General features: G+C 40.1%; 1 protein-coding gene across 1 annotated transcript in view; it reads right to left on the reverse strand.

Annotated features, from left to right (window-relative positions):
- Positions 1-19,715, reverse strand: part of LOC104126177 (FH1/FH2 domain-containing protein 3-like) — a gene marked incomplete at its 3' end in the record, with an annotated part of 162,930 nt that extends 143,215 nt beyond the window's left edge. The window contains exons 1-3 of the mRNA XM_009638706.1: positions 19,596-19,715; positions 19,435-19,541; positions 1,433-1,497 (exon numbers count right to left, since the gene is read on the reverse strand). Coding sequence (XP_009637001.1) covers positions 1,433-1,497; positions 19,435-19,541; positions 19,596-19,715 — 292 coding nt within the window. The remainder of the gene's footprint in view (positions 1-1,432; positions 1,498-19,434; positions 19,542-19,595) is intronic.
- Between the last annotated feature and the right edge of the window lie 492 nt (positions 19,716-20,207).

Consider the following 20,207-nt stretch of genomic DNA (forward strand, 5'->3'; position numbering starts at 1 on the left):
GAACAATTAAAATACATATACATGCACAGCAATATGCCTCATTGCCCACAGTAAGCTTGAATGCAAACAAGAAAGCAACCACACGTGGAAGCCCAGAACCTGGTGTGCTCCAATTCCTCGATGGCTGCACTCTGGACAAAAATTTTTACATGAAAATTGTTTTTACAAAACCTCAATCCAGGAAGCATATGAAATCTTGTCTTGCTGAACTGGTCTGCTTTGCCAAATATATTCCCAGACCTAACAAGAACGAGATTCTCCAAGCTGTTCTTAATTTCATTCACATTTATTAAATCAGCCTGGACTTTGCAGCATCTCTGTTTCTCCTCCAATACTTAACACGTAGGCTTGCTCGACTGTACTTCCTTAGGCCAACGGTAGTAGAGGAGAATCTGTTCCTGCGTGAGGCAGCCTAGAGATTGCTCTCAATAGGAGGTATTCGAGGAATTCTGTAGGTTGCTTATGCTCAGTTCAAATTCCCAGAAAGGCCGATTCATAACACGTCCTGGGGGCAGGGGAAAGAAGTTTAGTTGTATTTAAAGCCAGAATCCTCCGACAGCAGTAGCACTGTGGAAATAATACAAAACCTAGGCTTTCTCCTCCTCCTTTTAAGGAAAGTGCTTTAAGTTCCAATGCTTCAGTTTTGTTCTCTTGAAACAAGACCAACTACAAGCTAAACATGTTAAGATGTTGAATCTACTATGGAGAAGTTAAAAACAAAACAGGCAACTGTGGCACATATATATAGGATTTTTATTTTTTTTTTAAACCAGCCACCCATAACATCTATCATAATATCACCAGAACACGAGCATCAGCTTTGCCACTAACACTCAGTGAAACACACTGCTCTGCAGAATGCTGGAGAGCATATTAACACCATCACAGCACATCAGCCTCCTTTTACGCAACCTTAAAGCTCTTATGACACGCACGTTATGACTTTCATTAGACTTTTCCTTGCGACAGCATTGTTTTAACCAGGGATTTTAAGACACTGACACTGTGATAATGACAAATATATGGCCAAGATCTGCAAAATGTGAAGTAATATACATTACATGCTATTAAAATGCAGTAGTTAGCTGTCAGCCAACAATTCTTCAGATCCTCTTCCCAATTCAGAACAGTCTTCTTCAGGCACACACAAAGGCTGTGTCAAGACATAATCCAAGATTCTCCAAAGCACCCCCCAACCACCACACTTTACTGTCAAACCCTATACTTGCCTGAGCTGTTTAACATACTTGAAGGGTAATGTAACCAATATAACCTACTTTTAGCACGCAACAAACACAACAAATAAATCAATTCATTGGCCATTAGCCTTAATTTGGAACACAGCAAGCCTGATTCATACTCCCCAGATTTGCTTCTCAGAGACAGACTCTGTTTATTTTCTGCTCTTTCAGGCACGTGGAACTTCACTTACCAATGCAGGCATGGACTCTCACCGACAGCTGGGTCCTCAGAATTATACTGTGCTTCTTGCCCCTCCTAAAAGGGAAGAGAAGAAAAAAAATATATAAAGATATAGGGAGGAGGTACAGGACCTAGGAATGAAGGAGTGAAGTTGAGCCTAAGAAAAAAGAGGGGGCGGGGGAAGAGAAGGTATTACGAGTTACATCTTTGTTTCTCATCCTCCAACTCTATTTTAATTGGCAATAAATTAATTTTCTGCAAGTCAAGCCTATTTTGCCTAGGACAGTAATTGGTAAGTGATGTCCCCATCTTTATCTCAGTCAATGAGTTTTTTCATCTTATTTTCCCCCTCCCTTCTGTTGAGGACAGGGAGCAAGAGAGCGGCTGGGTAGGCAGCTGGCCAAGGTCAACCCACCACAATGACTCTCTAGAAATCCATATTAGAAAAGTACCAAGTGATGACTGCACATTTTAATTTTTACAGAAATGTTGTAAAGCTAGGCATAGTAAAGTATGAAAAGAAAACAGAAGGTCAAACAAGAGGTTGCTTACACTTTCATAAATCTGCTCATGTACCCCAACAGCTATTGAAAGCACAAAGATCTGGTTTTCATGCAGTGAGGCAAAACTGAGTCCTCCTCCACTCTAGCACTGCCTCAGTTTCATCCTAGTCTTAAATAGAATAACTTTATCTTAATTAGATGCTACATTTCTCATTTGTTTTTCAGATAAATTAATATTAAATGCATCTTTTCAATCTGGACAAGAGCACCATTTTTAATTTCAAGACACTCCACCTGTAAACTGGTAGCAGGACACAGCCAGCACCTTGCCTCTATACCCAAACCTACTTGATGGAAGGCAGGAAAGTAAGAAAAGCAAAATGCCCATTTGTACAGCAGCATATTCTCTTTCTTTTCTCTGAAGCTAAAGATGCAATTCCTGGACAAGCAGCTCTAGGCAGCGCTGCTTGAACAGGGTGGTTGGACCAGATGACCTCCATAGGTCCACTCCAACCTCAACCCTTCTGTGATTCTGTGAATTTATTGAGGGAAAACATGCAAGCAGCAAGTTTTTAGAACACATTCAGATGCAGCTTAGTTTGTGTCATGTGAACCGTAGACTCACTTTCTATATACAAATCAAAAGCAAATTAAAAACCATCACAAGCTTCCTCAGTTATATGCGTTACAATTCTGCTGAGAGATTTCAGGGCCAACCGTTTCACATAGACACTCAGCAGAATTTCCCACTGGCTGTAACTTCACGAGAGCAAACCCACTATTTTCCAGAAAACAACAAGTGTTCTTCCTCACTTTCCTGTATTCCTGCCCATAGCTGTTTTGAGGAACGAAAATAGTTTTCATTAATTTCAACAACAAAAAACCAAGAATGTTTTATGCTATCTCCCAAAAAATTTGCAGAGAAAGGCAGGTCAGGGAAGCAATGATATTTCTCAGAAATATTTCTCAGAAAAGCATCACTCCCAGAAGAATACACAGAAAATAAAAAACACATTAAGCACCTGAAAAAATTAGTTAATGTGGAACTATGTACCTGGTAATAAAGGACTCAGTTCCTGTTTCTGAAAGGTAACCTTTCTCTAGATGTTAAAAAAAAAATTAAACTTGAAATAAAATTGCTCTTTGAAGGGTCTACTTGAACAACATTAGAATAAACCAGGAAAAGCGTGAACCTTCTCTTAATGCTGCTGCTTGCAGGTCTTTTGAAGTGCCAAGCAGCAACATCCTATTCCCCCACAAGAGCTGCCTACAGTCTGGATTTTAAAGTTTCCTGGAGCAATTCCAGGTTTAGGACTGACTCTCTGCCCACCTAAACTCCTGCCGATTCAGCTGGACACAGACTTTGCCTGCACCGACGTCCTGCAGATTGCTAACAGCTGCCCCTTCCCCACAGGAGTGCCAGGACTCCTCCAGAATATTTAATTTGCAAAGGACCTAACACGAGCAGCTCTTGTTGATATATCTCCTCTTTGCAGGAGTGCAGTGTATGCAGACTTGACCAGCTCTCTGCTGATATCTGCAGGTCTGTGGTGATCTGCTGGAAGAACTGGACAGCAAGTACTGCTCAGTCATCAGAAAGAGTGAAGGAACACAGCAACCTAAGAAATCAGCACTGTTATAATCCTTGTTGAGATTCAGGCTCATTATAATTTAATACAGTTTTTCCCTCTTTTCCAAAAATCTATTGCATGATGTTCCTCAGTACAAGCAGTATCTTTTCTTTTGGTAGTTCTCCAAGCTTCAACAGTGGTGCCACTTCCCCCTCAACCTCACCTCCCGACAGAGTCCTAAAAATTTAGAGCAAGCTCTCTTCTACAAGTTCTGTTCTACAATATCATCCCACCTATGTACCTCATAACACTGAAAATTCTCACACACACAAACGTTAATTTTTATTATCTTCTCCCATTGATCACATTGCCAAATTTTCCAGTCTACCAAAAACAATAGGATTCAAACCCCAGAAATTACAAAGATGAAAACTCGCTACAGAAGCATTTAATGGCCCTTAGACATATTAGATTTCCCACACAGATGATTGTTCCAGTAAGATTAGTAACATGTAAAACACCAAAAATTATGCAATTCCCTGCTGAATGCTTTCGACTATCACACAGCATGAATAATGTTTTCGCAAAAGGAAGATCACCTCTGAAAACTGTTACATCCATGATTCCACGCACATGAATTTAGTGGCGAGCATCTTACAATAATAAATGCCAAAAAAAAAGGGGTAACTTTAAATCCATCCATGATTTCATAGCTTCGTGAATGACTGGCCAAATAGCATTAAAAAGAATCTGGCGAGGGAAGGAGGTGCCATAGGACAGACAGGGCATTTGCACTAAAACCAAAAAAAGATTAAAAAATAAACTGAGGAAAATTATTTCAAACAAACAGGCTTCACTTATTAAAAACAAAACCTATGCATGTAACTAAGCCTGTATTCTACTCTTAACTAAACTTGTAGGTTTCTTGGTATGACTTTTAAAAAAAGAAATATGTGCAACTGGCTAGTATTTATAAAAAAATGCCAGTAAGTATTTAATAGAATTAATTTAATAGCTGCAATTTAACAGCAGTAGAGTGGGTAAATTTCACACTTTGTGCTAACATCAGATTCCGTTGATACCTATGTCGATAACGGAATCATTATTGCTACTCAATTAACTTCTAGTTTTGGAGTTACTAAGATCCAGAATGTTTTTTATATTCAACTTCTCTAACAAGTCAGTGTAAATAAACACACACCAACAGCTCACCGAGTGCTTGTCATCTGGAATATAAATGCTTTACTTTGCCATTGTTTCTGTACTATATTACAAATAGTTTCACTCAATTATACACTTCCAAAACTTAGTTTATATCACACTTTGAAAATAGTACCTAGACTGGCTGCCTTAAACATTTATTTGTTCCAAAGCAAAGCCTAGGTTTGCACTTAGCAATTCCTTGAGGAGAAGAGAAATACTGAGACTGTTGCATTAGGGAGAAAAAACAAAAAAAAAAGAAAGAAAAACAAAGAAAAAACCCCACCCACCTACAAAAACGCCACATCACAAAACCCCTCCACAGTTTTCCTCTTAATGTTTCAAGGAAACTTTGAAAGGAATTTTTCAGGGAGCCTGTTTTATTAGGACACAGGCATCCCTCCTCCTCAGATCTATACTGAAGAGTTGCTGGTATCAAAAATGGGATTTTTATTTAAATACCCAGTTACAATTCACTGTCATTATCAGCAAGGAAGACCGCTGTTAAAGTTCATCTTTGCATGACCGTAGAATGCATCAATTAGTATATATTTTGTATTTCAATGTTTTCTTTCTTTCAGGACAGGCAACCATTCAGACCACCTAATATTTTACTACAGGCTTAAGTATTTCAATTTAATATGTGCAATTTCTTTTACAACAATCTCATGCTTCCAAAACCACATTTTTCATCATTTACAACTTAAGTAAAAAATTACTTTTCAAGCTTTCTTAATGATGACTTAATATCTCATTAAGAGGAGATAATTAGAAGGTTAGGTACCACCCATTCTACAAGAACAGGTCATGCTACACCCTTCTGGGCTCCTTCTGTTTTGCTTTCTACACGATACTTTCTACAACCATGGAAAAAGCCACAGTTCTATAGCACAGCAACATATCAACTCCAAGGATTGTAATAACGCTAGCAACATAGTCAGCTATCAAGCAAACTTACTATTCTTCATTCTACTCCATCAAAAAAAAAAATAGAAAAAAAATCTGTAGCACAGACACCTGAATCATAAAAAAAGTAATTGCAAGCAGAAGCAAAGTCTGGTGCTGTTCAAAGCCACAATTTTAGTTCACAACCAACTTGGAGCCTTTCAATTAACATAGATAAGACAGTCTAAGCTCTACTCATTACTAGGGTCTGTGCATTCTTTCATTTTTTTAAATTTTTAAAGAATATAAGAGAAGTTAGCCCCATAATGGCAAACTTGGATCTGAATCTTCCATGAAATGCTACACACATTCACACGGTTACACGGTAAATAAGTGACATCCCCCATCTCTATGATCTATAATTTGGATTATACCACTAAGCCAACCACACCGGTGTCTGGACTTTCTTTAAGAGTGATGGATCTTGTTGGAAGGATTTTGTTTTGATTAAAATAATAATAAACAATCATACCCTACCCTTACAGCCATTTTAAACTAGAATATTCCCACAACCTTCATTTTACTCTGTTTCAAGGAAGGATTTCAGCCTTTAAGATTAGTGTTATCAGTCAGTTCTAGACAGGGATAATTCTTTAGGATAACGCAGAGACCAAAAATCATTCACTCTATAGAAACCCTTGCTGTGCTAGAAAGGACAATTACACAAAGCCTGTGAAAAATGGAGTGGTTTGTATGCAAGCGTATGTGTTTTGGTTTTTAAACTAGGTGGTAGCATTTCCTTCAGATCCTAGCTGAGCTTCTGGCAAGGCAACCTAGATGTGATGGAAAACAAATTCTAAAAGTTTAAATTTAACTGGCAACAGCAGCAAAGGGATTCTAAGTTTGGAGGTCCAGAGCATGGACCTTATCTTTCCCACTGCTCTGCCACACCAGGCTAACAGCATAGCTTTCGTCCCCCATCCTCACACCCACCACTCTTCCTTACCCTGCTTCAGAGGAGCACTGTAAAGGGCAATTGGCTCATGTTTGCTGCCTGCATGTAAACTGTGAAACTCTACATAAAACCTATACATTACGTAAAGGCTCACCCTTTTTAGTTTCACCAGATTAGGGAAAATAAGGTGGAATCAAACACTATGGGAACCTTGCATTTTTATTAGTTTCAATTGTTATTACACAGGAAGGTTTCCCCACCGCCCAGCCTTCAACCCCTCCCCTCCAAAATAGTTCACACTGTTTTTAGGTTCAATACCAGTAAATCGCTGAAGGGCAGGCCAGCTCTGAAGCAGGTGGTATCAGATCAGCCAGGCACCGGTTTATCTTGTGCCAAGCCTCTCTTGAAATAATCAGATAATTTTCATCATCCTTCACGACCGCTAGCAAAGCAAACACAACAGGTTACTGAATCACGCTAAACTAATGCCATGGGCTGTTGCCTGTTTATTCCAAAGATGGCATAGGCCAGATGAAAACCAACCTCAACTTAGTAATTGAGTAAATCTACCAATTCATACTAAACATCGAAAATGTTTTCAGACTTGGCCAGTATATAAAAGCCAGCCTAACCTGACAACTTACCCTATTACAATTCTGCATCTACTTCTGCCCGATGCAACAGCCTAACCATTATGAAAACCTACCTAACACAGACCGTGCTTTTAATGGAAAGCTTTCAAAACACACACACCTTGACATTTTGCTACAGCCTCTCACAACACTCAGGTTTCTTGGTCACCATCAACCTTCTCCAATAATCACATCCGTGCTTTTCAAGAGGAGTAGCTTAGAGAGAACAGCATCCAGCAACAATCCCTAAGCTTAGGAAGGAGCCACTGACTCCCACCAGAGACACCTGGACAGTAACATGCCACCAGAAGCAAACACGTGGCAGCAGACACGCTCTAAAGTGCATTATTTTTGCAACTGGCTTTCACATTTTCATTTCAGCACCTATGCATTTCCAACTTCACTTGCACAGGCCTTTAAGGGAGTGGAAAGCGCATCTGCGATGGGGTACTGCCTCACAGCCAGTTGCTTCATAGTTTAAGGTACTCCACATCAGCAGTGGAAAACAAACTATTCCTTGTTGAATGCACAAGGGATGAAATTTTTGCCGAGTTCAAGCACTCGAGTCTATCAGGTTTTCCCTGAAAAAGATCTGAGCCAGCACACGCACAAAAAGGGAAGTGTTTCTTAACCTGCTATTAATCACACAGCATAAATCCTAGCTTTGATTTCAGAGCTCTTAAGATACAGCTTGACTGCAGCCTCAATACGATATGCTTCTCCATTCAGTTGCAGACTCAAGAGATGCAAAAAAAAAATTCTGACACTGAAAAAAAACACAAGATGTTGTATAAAAGCCAAGTCTTTTGAGCAAGAGCACACACGTGCATGGAGAGAGGAATTGAGAATCTCTCTGAAAGTCATCCGAAAATCTTATCCAAACAAATAACCTTTTTGAAGTTCTTTCACAGATCATCATCCAACGATCCAACTGTCATGTTCAAACTCATGTCATTTTCACTGAATAAAGGAAACAAAAGACCTCAGGAAATTAAAAAAAAAATTGAAAAAAAAAGTCTTTTAAATGCTAAGATTCACCTCCAATACACTTCAAATGGATGACAGCACTAATAACCCCTTCTGGTACATGACAGGCACGCTCATCTTCTAATGAAGTCAGTGGATTTCCTTTCTTACCTCAGCTTTTTCATCTAAAACCGTAGCGTGAAGTCAGCATGTGTCCGCATCCTGTTCTTGCAATACACTTGCAAGTCATCTAATCATTTAACAGAACATAACATCATTTAACATTATTCAGAGCGTTCCTGGACCATAACACATTTACTAAAGCAACAATCATTTGACGAGAGTGGATAAAAATAAGTAAACAGACTATTTGGATGCCTGTTCACTCTTCATTAAAAAAAATAAAAATAGTTAAAACTTGACTAATCCAGGTAGAAATAATCCCAGTGGCATATTCCCTAAGCAAAAACCATGCAGATTATCAGCATGAACAACAGTATGCAAAAGAACAAAGTATGCCAAGACTTGTACGTGGTTATTTTTTCCCCTGCAGATTATTCCAATATTATGTTCTTTGTTTGCCAACATGATTTTAACAATTACCCGCCCCATTCCCTACTAACAACCTATATACCATGCAAAAAGTTACACGTGAATGCCAAGGAAAGGAAGAGCACCGTGGCTGACACATCCTTGCCTGTGTAACTGCAAATAAGGACTACATACATACCCCCACTACGAGGCGCTGGGTTTTTACATCTACCTACTCTTCCCAAGTGCAACATTTACTAGGCAGAGTTTTCATCTTTCTTCCACCCCCCCCCCCCCCAAATGGAAGTGAAATAGGGTGGAAGGAGAAGGGGGAAGAAAGTGAGAAACTCAAAAGGGGCAAGTGAAACATTCAAGGGATTCACCAAGTACGTGTTATAAACCACAGTAGTAGTGCCTAATTATTTCTTACTAACATATTCTGAGTGTATGTCAGTAAAGGTCTGGGTGGAGTCTTCTGTGTACCTCAACACAAGGCAATGATTTTTGCCAAAAGACAATGAATCGCTTTCACACACTGTGAAACACAGCAAGTTAAAATGGGGAACATTTGTTCCATTTGTCCTTTTTAGTAGTTTCTCTGCAAGCAAACCTCAGAAGCTGGAAAATGAGAATCCCCTCCCCACTCCCTTCCCCTAATGTTCTGAATCATCATGCTGGTCATTTTTCAGTTGTTAATAGCTCAATTTCCACACATTAAAACAATAACCTTCTAACAGCCCCTAAAATACTTGAGGGCTGACTGCTGCCTTCTCAGTCAGCAAGTAACCATTTTTCAAGAGCTGCCCTTATTCATGAACAAAGCTGTCTCCCTTCCCACCCCAAAAGCTCAACCCATATATAATTGCTTTCAGCAATAAGTTTATCCTGTTGTTTTATGAAACACTGATGCATGAGCAATTAAGTCTCCACCTTACATTTTTGCATTAAGAGAACACAAACTTTATGAGTTGGCAAATGGTGAAGAGATTTGCATTAGAAGTGCTATTTTAATAATGCTTCTGGGTAAAACACAAAAATGGAAGGCTTGTTTCCGCACTTCTTGTCAACCTTGCATCATGTACTTCTGAAGAGAAGACACATCACTTGACAAATGCCTTCCAATTCTTAGGTTATATATATCCCACCACTGTCAGCAGCTCTCAAACTCTGGCTGCCCATTCCTCCCAGGCACCTTTACACTGGGTACCTTCTGGTCACATGGTTTTGCTATCACCTGCACTTACAAGTTCATGTTACATTTGGATTTCCATTTAAAACCTCCCTGCCTTTGGATCAACAAATGCCTTGGAAAAAAAATAAAAATAAATTCAGTACTGAGAACCTACAGGACAAAGGGGCAAGGAGGAAAGCAAAATAACGTCCCCCAGCTGGGTCACTTGATGCTTCCACCTCTTCAGGCAAAGGGTTCCCTTGGTGCTCCCAATCACATTGTGGGACCCATAGTTTTGGCTCCAGGAGAACAAAGTGCCAGACCAACTTTATCAGGAATATTCCACCATCACAGAGCAGTAGCAAAGGGCACCTGCACAATCACTTCATTCTCAAAGATCCTCTTACTTCAGTATCAAGAGCAGCTCTAATTTTTTCATAATTAAAATAATTTTTAAAATGACTTAAATAGTTTGTAAAAAGTAGCTTTAATAATTTTTCATAAACTTTTCCCTTCTACTAGAAATCATTCTCTAATACCTTGAGGGGAAAAAACCTCTTTCATGATTTACCAACGTAATTGATGATACTAAAAAGATAACACCCAGAAGAAGAGATTTCCCAGAGCAACACAAAACACATTTCAAAGCAATGTCCTACTGGCTTAATTGGCCAATTACGCTCTTTCTCAGAATGTGATCAGTTTAACCAGACTCAGCAAGAACTATTTTAAAACTGTCCTACTTTGCAGTAGGACATGCACGTGTCTATGTAAGTATAAGTACATAAAAATAAATTCTACTTTCCATCGATCAATATGCTTCTTTGGGTCTCTGCTTTTTGAAAGTTTTCCATCAGCATCATATTTGGCAAGGGCTCCCTCATAACTTGACATACAAGTTCTTAAACATAGCACTTTGCCCTCAGGCCACTTATTTCTCCATATTAATTCCATTTAGGAAATGGGCTTTGCATTTATTGCTGGGCCATCAATGCTTTTGCTAGCAAGCACACTTACTCAGCAGTAAATGTGAAATAAATTAGTATTTTGCTGTACGGCTGTGGTCTTAACCCTGGCAGAAGTCACTCATTTTCACGGCTTCATTACTGGAGATCCTGGGCTAGTCACAGATTTGCAGTGGTTTAAGCTGTTAAGTCACCACTGAAGGTTAAATTTGAGACACTTATTTTTATCAGAAGTGGATTGTTACCTTAGTTTAGTCGGTGGTAAAACAAACACACACCCCCCACACACAGTCAGATGAATTCCCATGAGAGAAACAGAGCTTGCCTATACAAATCTACTTCACATTTACCACAGATAGGAGCACACACACAAATAGTTGCTGTGGAATAGCAAGTGTGGCAAGTTCACAGCTTTTACTAATTACCCAGCACAAACTCACTCGTCTGCCTGCACACTCCGGGCTATTTCTCTGCAATTCTAAATGAATTTGCAAGCTGCACTGGTAGATGGTGGGTGCACCTGGTGGTGGTGCCTGAGATTTAGATCCTAAAATCGATGGCTTTCCTCACAATAGGAGTAGAGTTCGGAGTAGTCCTACAGCACTTTCTGGCAGCCTTACCTGAAGCCCTGCAGAGATGATCTGTTTATGGAGAGAGGAAGGGATTTCCTCCTCGCAAGTTGAGGAGAAACACGTTTCCAAGCCTAGAGAGCTGCTCACTTAGCTCGTAACCTCGTCATCGATGAGGAAGGCAGAATACAAACACAGCTATTAAGGAGCTTCAATGTTAACAAAATTAAGTGTTTTTAAATAAAACATCTGGCATCAGCTGTTTCTATAAGCTGGCTTTATTTAAGTTTCCACCCTAAGATACTGGACTCCTCAGCTATTTTCACATGTAAACCTGAATGCCAAATTAGACTATCTTAAAAAAAGGTTGTCCTAGGAAAAACTGTAAGAATTATTCACACACTTTTTGGTTTGGCACTGTATTTGGTATGTAATGAGCTGGGAGAGAGCTAAGCACAACAGTATTTTTGCAATACATTCTGCAGTGGAAATAATTTTTGAAGAAAAGCACTCTTATTGCATTCATTTGCCAGCAGTAATCACTAAAATTCAAAAATAGCAAATCTTCAAATGTTTCCACAGATACCTTAGTACAGATGTAGATTTTTTCCCTCAACAACGGAGAGCTGTGAGTAAACTCTGGCAAAGTGGGGGAGAAGGAGACACAGCTGTTTCAGTATTGACAACCACAAGCTATAAAATCATGAGTCAAGCTCTCAAAAAAAAAACCCCAACAGAAAAATACCCTCACCAAAAGAACACCCACAATAAAAAACCACAGGACAAAACCAGACCGCAGAACACTTTAGTGCTTGGGATTTGAGGTTCTGTCCCACCTCCCAAAAGCCTGTGTAAGCTTTTGACACCAATCCCAGACACATGGGGTAAGATGCGGGGTCCCTTGGCATTTCACAAGCATCAACTCCAAGAGCTGCTCATGACCTGCCCTGGTCAGGTCTGCTAACCCTAGACTCCTACTCTCCCAAAACAAAAACCGTGCAGAGGGGGAAGAGCTCATGAAGCAATGACTTGCCTTCCTCTTCCAAGCTGGGGAAGATGCCACTACAGATGTTGGCGCCTTCTCAGCTGGAAGGAGCATGGCACAGCTTAGAAGACTGGGAGTACTGGGAGAAGAGCAAAACCAACTCTGTTTCCCTTTGAAGCACACATCAGCCCACTGCTGAAATTAAGACTACGCAGTCCTTTCTAACGTATTTGTAAGCCACTTTCCTGTGGCTTCTCTCTCTCGACAGGAATGAAGTTGTAAGGTGCACTGACAGCATCCCCATTTGATGTCCCCAGGCTTCAACTACAGGCCACAGATACTTATGATCGCTGTAATTTCTGTGCCTATTGCTGCCCTCCAGCTCCCTCCTGGCCAGCCCACCAAATTAGGTGACCACAGGTTCTTTCTGCAAGCCTGGACAGATCTAGCATTTTGCGACTTCTGGTGTGAGCAAAGTGGCTTGTTGTTTCTGACCTAGATATATACAGAAGATATTTACTTTCACACCACCAAGCCAGCTCTAGAGCTAAGAGCACATGAGAAAAAAGCCTTGGTCTGCAGTAAAATTTTTTAAAGTTTGCTATTATTTATTCATATGCTTGTTTTCTATATACTTTTTACATTCATACAAAAGTATTTATTCTTTAACTACAAATGTAGAAACAATTTATTACTAGAAGAAAAGCTTAATTTGACAACCATCATCTTCACAAGACATCTTGTCAAGAAGATCCACTGACAACAAGTCCTTATCTCCTAACTAGTCAATAATTTTCATTGTGGAACTTTAAAGCGTTAATTGCCTCCGTCTTACTACAAGAGCACATCCTTCAAATTTACATGTCTCATTTGTCAATCTCTATGAAATACATGAAGATTTGCTTAATTATTCTTGATTACATGATCTGGAAGCATGAATGTTCAGAGATGCCTAGCGTTCTGAGGCAGGGAAAGTGTATGGGACCTATTATTTTATTTCATTTTGCCGTCAAGGAATATCGCAAGATAACTATGAAAATTAATTTCTACAGTTCCACCTAAAGATTTATCTCAACATTCTATCTAGTGATTCTTTCCTTTGTAAACAAAGGCATTTTATTAGGTTTAAAAATTAAGACTTTAAAAAGCTGCGTAAAGTTTTGAAAACATGAGTAATAATAGATATGGTCCTCAAACTCTGGGAGGGAGGGAATTAAAAAAGCACCAACTTAACCATCCAGAAAAACAATTTATTAGAAACGTAAAAACAATCTTTATGGCTATTTCTTTTGCAATAGTAAAGTTTTAGCTAATCATTCACTTCAAAACATAGTTCAACATCTGATACATTATAGACTGGAATACTACTACCCTGTAGAAAGTCTCATACCTTCCAAAATTTACCATGACCTCTCAGCTGTACGACAGCCTGAATACATCCAGACTCTAATGAAAGAGCATGAGATACAGCAGGAGGGTCCCATTTAGGGACACACCAGACTATTCAAGGCCTGAGAGAGCAGAGATCAAAAGCAGCATCATTTGAGTCACTCTGTGGCTCAGCCCCATGCAACAGCACATTCCTCTACAGTTCTGAACCCTTCTGGTCCTTGCACCCGCATAAGTACAGACGATGATACATGACATTCAAAGAGCACCTTAAGCAAAACATGAGAAAGACCAGGTGGGGTGTGGAAGCCTAAGTGTGCACCAACTTCCTAAATGAATTCAGTCTTCTTGATAGAAGCTTGGCTTGATTGGGTTGGGGGGGGGGGGGGGGGGTTGTTGTTGGGGTTTTTTTGGTCTGGTGGGTGGTTTTTTGGTTTAGGGTTTTTTTTTATTGCTTTGTTGCATGTTTGTATTGTCACCACCCATTACATTTCTCAGATTCACCATTTGGTCAGAGTAATAACTAAATATCGCAGAAATAAAAATATTCCGATGAACTAGTGCATTTTTCAAAACGTAAATCACTGCAGTGTGAGCAGTCACAGTCTCCACTGCTTGCAGCAATACCATAACAATCTCCCACAGGCACTTCCCTAATTTTTCTTACTGTTTGAACTGAGAAATGTTACAGAAATGACATCAAGAGAAAACATGGAGAGAAAGCTGTCGGAAGTTGAGAGCATCTTCCAACAGTGAACTAGTACAAATACACTCTGTCCGAACAAACACAAAATCAGCATAGGATCTGCTAGTTTGCATTACCACTTCAAGAAATGAACCACATCATTTTTATTAGACAAAAACCAAGCTGATCTTCAAATGCACCCCCTACTTCCTCACGTAAAGAAGTGCCGAAAAGTGTTCATTCTCACAACTGTGCCAATCACAAAGTCTAAGCCAGCAAAAAATAAGCAGGAAAAGAATTTTAAAAATCCCTGCTGAAAAAAAATAGATTCTGAATCAAGCCCAGGATGAACAGCAGCATCAAGAGGGAAAATGTCTGGCATCCAACTTAAATGGGACTCACCCAGCAAAAATGGCTTGGGACAGGGTGCCTAGAAGGAATGCAAAAACATCAGCACTGAAGTGATTTGTCAGAAGTACTTTAAAACAATCCATCTGCTGAACAGAAGTCTTGGAAAGATATTCCCTGAGGAAATCTCCATTGCTCGCAATGTGCTGGCTGAATAAGCTTTTGTGTTCCGCAGTTCAGGACTGCATTACCTTGTGGGCTACCATTAGGGCCTGTTAAGACGTGCCCATAAAAAGAACTTGAGCAATTATATGGTAGTTTAAATACATAAACTTCTCGACAATTCTTGCTCGCTCTATAAAATCACAAGTAACCAAAGGAAAAGAGCATTACCTGTCATGGGCACCTTAAGAAAACAGCCAGACCCCCCTAAACCACATCACCTCCTCACACAATTAAGCATCTGCAAAGTAACTTGCAGTGGGAGCAAGAAAAAAGGAAAAAATAAACACAACAAGCAAACAAAACATGAATACATGCCAGATTTGAAAAGAAAGGCAGTTTTACTACATGCTCTTATTGATCTGTTTCCTGGTCATGACACTTTCTGCAGGGCCAGCCTCCTTGCTTGGCCAGCTCTTCATGCTCACTGTCCCCAAAAAAAAAAAAACCAAAAACCATATAAAACCAGTCCAATTCTCCTAAATCCCACAGCTGTTCCCAAAGGTGCAAATGGCAACAGTGAGAGTTACGGACACAGGAAGACAGTCCTGTCCCTGTCCACGTTTTTCTCAGTTAGCCCTACAGGCTAAGAGGGCACATGTGTTGGGTTTTCTCCTTCCCTAAACACAAGTTTAGATTCTGCAGGAGTGGATAGCAACCACCAAAAGCCTCTTTTCTTTATATTCAGTAATGGAAGAGGATTCATCTGAAACTGTGTATGAGTGCATATGCTTCTTATACCTGTTATTCACACATCATAAACCTCCAGCCTAACTACCACCATCCTCCTCTTCTCTCAAAGAAAAAACCCCTATTTTTCACTATGCTCATCCAACCATTCCAGATACCTGAAGTCTCTCACATGAATAAAAATTTGTAAGACAGTGTTTCCTGCATGGTTTATTTATTTATAAAACTCCTTTCAGCAGTGTATTTAAAAAAAAAAAAAAAGCGACTTCAGTTTTCCCTGGGCAAACAGGAACATTTGGTAAAAAGATTCTGAAAAACGTCAGATTGCAGGACATTCTGGTCACTTTTAGTAGGAGCGTCCACAGTTTAGGATCTGAAATTTTACAAATGCCATGAATATCCAGCTACTAAATCCTTCATTCAGAGTTCAGGAAGCTTCAGTGACCCTGATGAGCACAGCAGCCTGGGCATGGCAGAAAGGCAGGTCCTGAGGTAGACTAATCTCAGAAAATTAAGTCTTTGAAGATTAAGAGCAGGACCTTGAAATGACCCAGAGAGAAAGAGAGACACTAAGCAGTTTCTGCGGCCAGTCCCTCCCAGACAGCAGGCTGCTAAGCCCCCAGTGCCTGCAGTCAGAAGCTCCAGCTCAGGAGCACCCCAGCTCAACACCTTGGTCTCTGCAGGGGCAAAAGATCAGAGCTGCAAGGCCCAAAATTGGAGCTTAGTTTGCTAGAACATGGGATGGAGGGAACACTCCTGATTGCATTTGCTACCCTATGTCTAGCACACTCCTTTTCTCTGGATAACATCACACAAATTGCATTTACTCTAACGTGATGACGGTACTAAGTAATACAGGGAAGCCATCTCACATATTCCTAAATTTCTGTTGTTCTTGTTTATCTTCCTCCTATTCTCTCTTGAAATGTGGAAAAAATGGAATGCAGAGATCCAGCAGAAGCCTCACTAGTACTGAAGATACCAAGTTCATTGCATCTCATTGGCTAAATTCCTGCTTTATACCCTAGGATGCCCCTTATCTTTTTCACAGCACCGTAATCACTGACTTACTTGCAGCTGGCCATCCCCAAAATGTCAGATCCTTTCCTGCCAAGGATTTCAGGGCTCTAACCCACAAGTTACTGGGTACATGTGTGTAGCAGAGATGGAACCAAAAACCCGCAACCTCACAACAAATAAGTCAAAGCACAACCCCCATATACTTCGGCAGCACTGCAGGTTAACCGCAAGCTAGGATTATCCAAGGGAGGTATCCTACTTGCACCTACAGACACCTCTGAAGAGGTGGTGAGGGGAACATCCCCTCAGGCAAACACCCCGTCTTCCCTCTACAGCAGGGCACGTGTCTTTTTGTGCTCACCTGTGGCTCACTCACCAATTTACTCCCCAGCACACCCCTCATTCTTCCTTCCCTCTGTTCTCACCACTTCAGCCTTCCACAGCTACCACTGCAGGTGTAACCTATCGTAAAGGTAAGAAGGCAGGGTCTGGAAGGGGGACTGCAGTGGGAAGGCATCAAAGAAAGGTGGGTCACAACAGCCAAAGTGGCAGCACCTAAGAACCAGCCCTGGCGCTGCACTGAGGCAGGCAGCTGAAACGTGGAAACATGGCACTTCCCATGACCCACGATTACCAGAGGTACAACTGCAGAGAGCAAGGCAAAAACCAGTGAAGATGAGGGCTACATACATGACAAAAACAGACAGGGAAGTTGTTCTCTTTCATTTCACAAAACCCATTTCAAAAGACAACTACCATAATAATTTGTAGCCCAAGCTTTTGTGATACACCCAGTTTCATACCTCCCTACCCATCTTTGCAGAAGAATGAAGGACCTCCCAGCAGACTTCACATTACCTAGCAGGACAAGACATTGGAAGAAGCAATTACTCAACTGATAATAAATTGTGCAATTAAGAGGAGGCCTGCACACGTATGCCAAGTACACAAAAACATAACCTGATTTTTGAGCTCAAAACAACACGGTAGACACGCAATTCCAAGCAGCACAGTTAGTTACACATGTTTTGGTATTCTTCCTAGGATAGTCACCACAGAGAAAATCAGAATCATGTTGCAGGAACAATTCATATAATTGATTTTATGGGCCCAAAGGAAGCAGAAATTAAAACAACGTGGAAGGTAGCTTGCCATTTCAAGCATAAAGTCTGGCAGGAAGAACACCAACTAGTCTCCATCCTTGCCAAGTTGCTTGGGAATGCCATTGAGGGGTATCAAAGGCAATGAAGTTAAAATTACTAGAATTATCATGGAGTGATCAATGGAAAGGAAAGAAAATGTGAATTAACTACTAATGCATACTACTAAAAAAAAAAAAAAAGAAACCAACCTATCAAAAAAGAAAGTTTTTAGTTTTTCCTTCATCTTACTCGCTTGCAACTGATTATAAAGTTAGCTGGAAATAAGAACTTTATGTTCTTTGCAGCAATGTTTATCACCTCTGCATAAAACTGAAGACTAGATCAACTTCATATTCAACACTCCTCTTGCATAGGAAGGGAGGCTCTGTTCACCTGTACTGGCTGCTCTGTGTATTGAAGAACTAATTTAATTTCTAACAGAACAGTTTCTTTACCTTCCAATACCTATAAAAACATGCCCAAAACAGGTATGCATGAATATAACATGCACTAATGCACACAAATGAATATTTTAACATATTACTTAAAATTCTGCCCCACATAGAATAATTTTCAGAAACACAGTTTAAATTTGTAAGAAGTATTCATCAAACAAAGACAAGACAGCTATCACAAAAAGTAGAGAAACCAGTATCAGCAAGAGGGCTGCATCTCAGTGTTAACAAGCCCTGACCAATTCAGAATGCAGTTAATTTCCTTCTGGCACAGCTGCATTACGCACATGTGAAGTCTATGCCAAAATACAACCATAAAATTAATTACAACTACCCAGTCCATTATAGCAACCAGCAAGGCAAATATAGGTTTAGACTGTCTGTTCATTTTATATCTTAAACAAGACAATCACCTAAAAGGCTCAGAAAAAAAAAAATTCTTCTAAAAAGCAGATTTTATACATGCACACAGACACACATTGATGATAACTTCCGTTTCCACTTTCAGTTCTCATCAGAAATGGTTTATGAAAAGCTGTGTCATAGCAATCCATGTGTGCCAGCAATAATAAAAAAAAAAAGCAAAATAAAAGCAAGAGGGGAGAATATTCAGAAAACAATACCACCACCACACACAACACCAGGCTAGCTAAATCAATTCCAGAAGTGAAAGAGAAATCAATCTTTTCTCCAAGAATATAAAAGGAAGACTTAAATCTCAAGACACAAAGAAATTGAGTTCATCACTTTAGGAGCACTACCCCAATATAATCTTCTACACCAACTATTATCATAAAAGTAAGATCTCTTGAGTTCTCAGAACCAACCACCCTCATTTATCAAGTTCCAAAGAACTATAAAAATTTATTAGTCTAACACAAGACATCCATCTTGATAGATTTCTTACAGCATGCTATCTTCTTTTAGAGAAACCCTAAGAGTGAATGTAAATAGAAAAGTCATAAAATTCTTAATCATGGAAAGGGGAGACATATGTGCTTACACAATTTTATCTTTTCAGTTCCTGTACTGACCTAAATATACCAAGTTAACCACACACACTCTCAAAACCTCAATGCTTCTGGACAAATATACTTATTTATCGAAATTTAGTAAACCTTTACTTACCCAGCATCCTCCTGGAAGCCTTCCAATTCATCTCTTTGTTCTGCTAGGGTCGATTCTAGATCCAGATAGGTACCATTGTGAGACAATTGCAGGGTGCAGTCATCAAGCTGTAGAACAAAATTCAGATCATTAGATTACAGCAGTCATTCTCTCTAACATACCTCTAACATTGCCTTCCCATTTTCCGGGTCCCCAGACAAGATGTCCTTAAAGCAAACCATACGTAGGGAGTGGACAAGAAAATGGGTGCTGTTCGGCAGTTTATGCAATCCCAAGACCATATCGGCTAGACTGTGCGTGGTCACAACAACATCAACACACCTAACACACACTCATTTCTTTGAGCATCTAGAAGGAGATTAGAGAGTTTTATCACAGGACCTTTAGAATCCTATAAGGAAAGAGAAGTTAATTTAAACATATATGTACAATATAAATGACTGTTCTCTGTTCTTACAGTACATAAGTAGAGTTTTCTGGACCTCTGGATGGAGATGGATGGGAGCAGCTGTTTCACCAGCTGAGCAACCCGTGTGAGGAAGGATACAGCCAAGGGACAGTGCAAGGTGTGGCAGACAAGAGCTGGGGTCCTGCAATGACTGGGAGCACAGTCACCCAAGACCCAGATTTTCTGGCATTCTTATTTTAGGGCCAGGCAATAACCTGCCTCAGAGGTTGCAGGGAAGACCTTCCTAGGCACCAGGGGGGAGGACTGGACACATGTACCAACTTCCTACAAAGGTACTGAGGTAACCAGGGACAAGATCTGAGAG

Source organism: Egretta garzetta, unplaced genomic scaffold, assembly GCF_000687185.1.
Source record: "Egretta garzetta isolate BGI_Z169 unplaced genomic scaffold, ASM68718v1 scaffold264, whole genome shotgun sequence".
In the NCBI taxonomy this organism is placed as follows: Eukaryota; Metazoa; Chordata; class Aves; order Pelecaniformes; family Ardeidae; genus Egretta; species Egretta garzetta.